Raw genomic sequence first — 7,432 nt, forward strand, 5'->3', positions numbered from 1 at the left:
TCCGTAAAGCACAGCAGCGTGAGATGGCAGAAGTAGAGGTTTAACTCGCCAAGGTTTAGCTCACAAAGCTTTTATAGGTATGTTCTCTCCCATACTAAGCCTGGAGGAGCATTCACAGCATCCAGCCCTGGCACAGCACTGACATGGCCAGTCCCTTGTGGACAGCAGTGCTGGAGAGACATCCCAAGTTATTGCAGAGCCATGGATCTGGGGGAAAGGGAGTGGGGGAGAGCCAGCAAAGCAACATCCCAAACCCTTCCTGGGGTAACACACTCCTAAAGCAGCATGGCTGGAGCACAGGCTGACCCTGTTTGCACTGGGGAGTTTTAGGAATTCCCTCAAGAAGATGAAATGGCTGCAGAGGAGGTGTAAATAGTGCCAGGCAGCAGATAAGCAGCTCTGGAGAAGCCTTGCACAGAGGTGTGCTCTGGGGAAATCATAGCCCCTGATTTGGTCTGAGAGGCCTGTCTGGATTTGGGGTGACCCAGACTCACCCTTGGAGAAGGAGCTGAGCCTGCCTGAGCACAACCTGCCCTGCAGTGCCCAAGCCTTACCCCCATCCACTGATATCACTAACAAAATTATTATAAACTGGACACACTTATTTAGCTTGCAGACCCCTCCTTTCCTACACACAGGACAGCAATTCTGCTTGGTTCTGCCCACATCACTGTGAGTATCTCAAAAGCAGCCCTTTCTCCCTGCAGTCCCTTGCAGGCAGCAGAAATGAGCAGGGAGGGCTGATCTGGGGGCTGAAATCACAATATTGGGTTCAGGCCATAAGAAGGGGAAAGATGCAGCTCGACAGATTGGAGGCACCAATGTCCATCATCCTCTAGCAACCCAAGGAGGGACAGGGGGGATGTCCTGTCCCTGTCCCTGTCCTTCCAACACCACCTGGGCGCCTCTGCCGCTGGCTCAGGCTGCCTTGCACGTCCCAATGCTGCCCTCTGTAGCACAGAGCTCTGCTCCTGCTCCCCAGCACAGAGCCGGGAGAGACCGGGGCAGAGCTCGGCTCCACAAGGTTTGGCTTTGGGAGAGTCCAAATGGGCAAATCATGGCCTGGGACTTGGCTTTTTCAGTCCAAAGAGAGGCTTCTATGTGTGCTGAATTGCATTTTTAGTTGTCTGTCAAGAGCACCAGAGCCTGGAGTTGTAGTTGTCATTCTGCTTATCTGCTGGAAATAAAACAAATATTAAATAATACCCAGTGCTGTGGTCTATAAGGGGATTTTAGTCCACAAAAGCCATGGATTCGTGTAGGACCAACCAAGGATCATCACAGCCTCCCATGCACACAGATCTGGGGACAGTGCTTCATGGTTTTAAGACATTTACATTGTGGGAAGGGGAGGATGCACAACCATCCCTTCATTCCCTAGCTTATGAAAACGCCTCATCACTGAAATTCATTTCAACGCTGCTCATTTCTTGGTGCATTTCCATGTCAGGAAATACTGGACAAAGGCTCGCTCACCCTGCTCCCAAACCCCCGCATTGTCCCCAGCAGGGAAGGGAAATGCAGAGCCGGGCGTGCTGAGCTCAGCACAGCAGCATCCCGAGCCGGGCCGGCCCCGGGGCGCCACGAGGGGGGAACGTGGCTGTGACAGAGCTGGCATCAGCTCGTTTCAGGCCAGGCTGTGACTCACAGAGAGAAAAAAGGAAACAGGGAGAAAAAGCAATCTCCGATGGTCAGGGTGTAGCTGAGCCCCTGTCAGAGACACCATTCCTCTGCCACGTCCCTTCTCTCGGGACCCTGGGGTGGATGTTGGATGTGCTTTGGGGGTCCCCATCTTTCCTTCATGCCTCGGACACCTGTGACCCCTCTGGGTCACACGGCTCCATCCGCCCGAGCCCCGCAGGGATTAACCCGCGGCGTGACCGCGCTGGCCCCGCCGGCAGCAGAGGGATTTGCTGCTGCCCAGCCCGGCCTCAGCCCGCTGGGGATGCCAGCCCCGCACGGCATCTATAAAAACCCCTCTGTCCGTGCCCCGGGCTGCGCTGGAGAGCGATGGCATTGCGGGTGAGCGCTGGGGACAGGGGGTGGCACCGCCGGGGCTGGGGGGTGACAGTGGGTAAAGGGGAGGGGAAGAGAAGGGACAGACAGGTAGAAATCCAGAATAACACAGGGGTTATTGCTCCTCTATGTCAGTCTGGTCCAGGCTGCTGCAAGAGTGAGTTTTGTGATGCTCAGTAAAGGGCAATAGGAGAGGTTTTCATCCTGCTTGTACCAGGGCTGGTCTGGGGTGGTGCTGCCCTAAAGACAGCAATTCTCACTTGAGGCTTTAGCTGAGAGCTGTGTGCTGCTCTCCATCTCTGCCGGGACAGCCAGCAGCAGAGGGAACAGCCCTTTCCTGTGTGTGCTGTGTCTCTTGCTGGGCTTGGTGTCATGGTTACAAACTAAGGGTCAAGGCAAGGTGAGCCTGGGCGCTGCCATCGTGCCCTTGGAATCCAGAACTCATCAGCTCCAGCAGCTGTCTGTGCCTCCAGGGGTGAACATTGGTCAGAGCCTTTCAGTGCCCATGTGTGGGGTGCCAAAGCTGCCCTCCCAAAGTAGCCAGGCATGAAGGTATGAGATTGGTCATTACCAAATGCCCAAAAACATGCATGTCCTAAAAAAGCATTGGAAATAAAACTCGTGACAAAGAAAGAAACAGGGGAGTTGAAGTCCTGAGCCATCGGAAGGGAGAAACAGGCACACAACTGGCAGTGGAGATGTCAAGGCTGGGGAAATTTTCCTAATGTGAGCAAGTTTGTGAGAGGGGATGCTCAGAAATGCAAGATCATTAGAGCGCTTAAAAAAAAAAAGTGGGGTGAAATGGCAAGAACTTCTTATTAAAATGAGTTATTTAATAAAACTATGAATTATTCAAAAAGGAACATTTTCCAGCTCATTTTATGCAAGTTTAACCTTGGAGATGGGGAGAGCACGTGGAACAGGGGCTCAGGCAGGAACTTTTGGGAAGAATCAGCCGTGTAACACTGGATGAGCTCAGTCTGGATGTCAGTTTACACCTGCTCCTCTGCTTCAAAGCCATCACAAAGTTTTCTGCTTCAGATTTTGTATTGCTCAGGTGCAGAGAGAAGCAGAATACCATTGTGTCCTGACAACAATGAAGGCATTCAAATTCTTCCTTTATTTTGGCTTTCTGATCCCGCTCAGCTCTTTACAAAAGACCTCGGGGACAGCAAATCCCACCTCATCAACTGGATGTCATAGAGACTTAATTTCTTATCAGTTTAGAGTCTCTGAGATTATTTAGGAGTGAGAAAAAGACAGGGATAGAGAATGTGCCTGTGTGGGAAGGGTAGAGAAAGAAGATAACAATGAAAATGTGAGAAAGAAGTGTCAGGACTGAGTGGGGCAGTGCATCTCTTGCTGTGTCCTCCTCCTTGTCTGCAGTTTGAGGCCCTGCACCCAGAGGGAATCTGTCCTGGATGGAGCATCGTGGTCAAGGGTGAGACCAGCTCCAGCTCCAGCATGTAAGGACGTGCTCTGCTCCCAGCCCTCCTGCCTCACAAGGGCCAGGATCATCGTTCACAGCTCTCCATCCTTTTCCTCTCACTGTTTTAGGTTTGAGATTAATTTGCTCTCTGATCCCGGAGACCAAATCGCTCTCCACTTTAACCCTCGCCTCTCCAGCTCCAGAATTGTCTGCAACTCCTTCCTCAACAGCCACTGGGGGCAGGAGGAGGTTAACAGCACCTTCCCCTTCAGAGCAAAGGAGCCCTTTCAGGTAACTCTGTCACGCCAAGGTCTCCTCAGGTGTGACAGGAATAACCCAGCCAGTATTGGGGTGCTCCCCTTTGCCTTTCCTGCCAACACCATACCCAGCAACATCCCCTCTCTGCCTTTGTCTCCTGTCAGTAATCCTGTAATAACCTGGTGATTTATAACCAGCTCTGGCACAGACCTGCAGAGATCCAGCAATAATCCCTGGATGCTGCCTTTGTTTTCAATTTAGGCTTTGCATTCCACCAGATTTTGTTATCATGAAAGGAAAAACTCAGTTATTCCCTCTTTGTGCCCAGAGTGGGGGTGAGCAGTGTGTGTCAGCTCTGGCAGGGTTTGAGGTGGGTGGACAGATCCAGCAGCTCGCTGACATGGCAGAAGCAAGATCCAGTAAGGCCACCTGAACATAACACAGTCTCTCTATCAGGTTGAAATCTACTCTGACCAGGACTATTTCCACGTTTTCATCAATGAAAACAAAGTCCTGCAGTACAAGCATCGACAGAAGAATCTTTCATCCATCACCAAGCTGCAGATTCTCGATGATATTGACATTTCTTCAGTGGAAATCACCAAACAAGGTCTTTACTAGAGACCAGAGTTGGGACTCTCTTACAGACCATTCCCCCTCAAGCTTCTGACTCAGCCAAGGACCATTTCCTCCCCATTCCACATGCCACCACCAGCCAGGGAGATGGCCACGTGTCCTCATAGTGAAGGGATGTTCATTCCCATCACCCAGCCACATTGCTAACCACAGCCCAGCCCTTCAAAGACCTTCTGCCCCTACAGCTTAGGGTGCACAATAAGCTTTGTAGGTCTGATCATTGCTGCACATCAAAATCTGTCTTGAGTAGTCTGGACACCTGAATGTTGCCTTAGAAATTGTGTTTGCCTAAAAGCAGGGTGTGCATGAGCACCAGGCCTCAGCTGGGCACGTGGGGAATGTGGATGTTAGGGGTGGAAGGGGATGTTTCTTTCCAGGAGCTGGGTAAGAATGATACCAGATTTGCCAATAAAATCAACCAAGGAAATCCCTGCTGAGATATTCCTCCCTGGGCAGATCAATCTCATAATTCCTTCCCTGCCAATCCAGGCACCTGGCATGAGCAGGGGCTGGTGGCTGGGCAGGAGGACACTGCTGAGGTCTGTGTGGTTTTGGCACTGGGAAAATATTGCTTTTTTTTGAGGGCTAATGCAAGGTGAAGGTCCCTGGCATGCAGAACAGTGTGATAAGATTCAAGGTGCCAGGTGTTGCCAGGAATTCCTTTCACCAGCTGAGAGATGTTTGCTCAGCTCTGCTCCTGCCAGCTCCAGGCTTCTCAGACAGACCCCAGAGTGATTCTGCGTGTCAGAGAAGGGCAAGAGCTTGGGGAGGCACACAAAAGCACACGGTTCCTCCAGCATGCACCAGAAATGCAGCTGGACTCCAAACAAAAGGAACTGAGTAAATCAGGGTCTAGAAATTTTGATAAGGTTGGAATGAGCAGAGTGCCTGGGGATATGCATGGATAGCCTCTGGCTTTTCTCTGCTTTATTGTTTTCTTTTCTCCCCCTTTTTAGTTGTCTTTCAAAACAGTCCACTTATCCCTTGCACCCTCTTCTCTTTTCCAGACTCTTCCTTGGAGCACAACATATCTGTGACTCCTTGACCTGGCCACAGCAGAGTAAAAGATGTTATTTTTACTTTGTTTTAATTACATGCGTCATAAACAGCATAATGTCACAGTGTTAAATCTGAACAGGAACTTATTCCAAAAATGCAATTACAGCTGCCCCCTAGTCACTCTTTTGTTCCTCACATAGAAGACAGAGCACATTCCTGATGGAAAAGGCAAAGACGATCCTGCCTTGCCAGACCTTTTCACTGAGGAGAAATAATTTAATAAGTCAGCTCTGATCCATCCTTGCCTTTGGATGAGATCTCTGAAGGTTGCAGCTTTGCTCCAGCCTTTTCTCAGTGCTCATATTGGCCATTCCCAGCACCTCCTTCTATTTACAGTTTCCAGGACTTGTGAGGAAGAGTTGGGTGTAGAAAACCACAACACATGATGCCATAAACCTGACATTCATGAGCCTGTCAAGAAGGTTGCAGTGTTTTCCCAGACTATCAATGGCACTAATGGGAAACCATCCTGTTCTTGTAGCAAAGGGCTCATTGGGAACACAAAATGGTGCCAAATGGTACCTTTTCCCTCCAAAAAGAACAGAAAACATGTTTTGGAAATGGAAGTGGTCTTAATGGCAAGTCAGGAAAGTTGGAAATGCTGAGACTTTCTCTGGCCTGGAATAAATCCATCACCACTGGGTCAGGAGAGTGAACTCAAATTCTGGTTGTTGTGATATAACCCAAGGCTTCAACACACTTTGCTGTCGTGGCCATGCCTTCAGCAAAACAGGCACAAACCCAGACAAAGCCAGGCCTGCAGGGATCTCTGTGTCATCCATCTGATAATGCTGAGCAGCATTTGAAAGAAATTGTCCTTTCTGTTTGTGCTTTTTTGGGGGGGCTGATAAAGACAGATCATTTTTCATGGAGGAAAAGTGATGAAATGATTTATAAGGGTAATACTTTGTACTTATATGGTCACCAGCTACATCCATAGCCCCTGCTGCAGAAACACCCCAAAATGTCATTGTTCCCCAGAAACGAGCACAAAGCACCACAGACAAACAGGGCAAAAACACTTCAAGTACAAATAAATAAAGAGATGCCACAAAAATCAGGCAGAGACAGAGATTATGCCCTGACTCCTGGACACATCCCCCCCAGCTCCTGCCAGCAGCTGATCTCACTCGGTTGCCATCTGCACCAAGAGAGCCCAATCTCTCCTGACACATCCCCAGCTCTGCTGCTGCCTTCAGGGCTTTATCTGCTGCCTCCTCCAGCCAAAACACAGCCAAGGGTGAAGGGGGCAGAAGAGCAAGAGAGGTCTGGGAATCTGCAGAGCCCTGCTGGAAGCAAAACTTCAGGGCTGGCTGTCTATAGCTGTTTTGCAGAATTTTATGGGGAATGAGATGCCCTCCAAGTCTGTGGCCCTCATCTGTCCCGTGAGGAAAAACTCCAGAAAAAAATTAAGCCCTGCAATTACAATGGTCAATGAGACTCTCTGGAGCAGGCCTGGCACACAGGGACGCATCATGTGCTGGATCAAAGGGAACAAATTAATCCTTTTCCACATTTCTATCAGCCTCCCTGGTCATGACCTGGAGGGAGAACTGATAAAGACAAGCTCCTGCCCAGGGTATTTTGAAGGGGAAGGGGCTGCAGCAGCTGGGGGTGCAGCACTGGAGGATCCCACCAGAATTTCACTGCCCAGCCTCAAGGTCAAGCTCTGCATTTTTGCTGTGGCCAAGTTCTGCAGAGGAGCCAACTGGAATGTTCCAGAGAGAACATTGCTGTGGGGTGGGATAGGGACTGTCCTGGTCAGGATCTGCAGATAAAGCACCAATTGCTGCTTTACACAAACCAGGAAGGGATACCTGGGAAAGAGAGATGTGTCTCAGGAGGCAAAACTGACAGAAGTGATGACCTCCCACACGGGCTCTCCCTTTCCCACCAGTTCTCTCCTCAGGCTGGATCTGCAGAGCTCAGAAACGCTCTGCTTCATCCCCAGATCGACAAGGGGAAAGTCAAGCTCATAATTCTTTGTGCTTGAGCTGTGCCAGAGCTCCAAGGGCCCAGGGCCCCTCTGGCAGT

The 7,432-nt window shown here is 50.3% G+C and overlaps 1 protein-coding gene across 1 annotated transcript; it reads left to right on the forward strand.

Moving 5' to 3' along the window:
* Positions 1-1,994: 1,994 nt before the first annotated feature.
* GRIFIN (galectin-related inter-fiber protein) lies at positions 1,995-4,718 on the forward strand. The gene is made up of 4 exons (XM_039732475.1): positions 1,995-2,022; positions 3,403-3,482; positions 3,574-3,736; positions 4,160-4,718. Exons 1-4 carry the CDS (start codon positions 2,011-2,013, stop codon positions 4,322-4,324), a joined length of 420 nt encoding a protein of 139 aa, XP_039588409.1. The 5' UTR covers positions 1,995-2,010; the 3' UTR covers positions 4,325-4,718.
* Positions 4,719-7,432: the final 2,714 nt, after the last annotated feature.

This window comes from Passer montanus, unplaced genomic scaffold (assembly GCF_014805655.1).
Source record: "Passer montanus isolate IOZ18808 unplaced genomic scaffold, ASM1480565v1 scaffold8, whole genome shotgun sequence".
NCBI classification, from domain to species: Eukaryota; Metazoa; Chordata; class Aves; order Passeriformes; family Passeridae; genus Passer; species Passer montanus.

What these genes read in the sequence shown, in the direction of transcription:
- GRIFIN (XM_039732475.1), top strand. An exon ending in ACCAGCTCCAGCTCCAGCAT is followed by an intron (nt 3,483 to 3,573) that starts GTAAGGACGTGC and finishes TCACTGTTTTAG; the next exon opens with GTTTGAGATTAATTTGCTCT. An exon ending in GAGCAAAGGAGCCCTTTCAG is followed by an intron (nt 3,737 to 4,159) that starts GTAACTCTGTCA and finishes TCTCTCTATCAG; the next exon opens with GTTGAAATCTACTCTGACCA.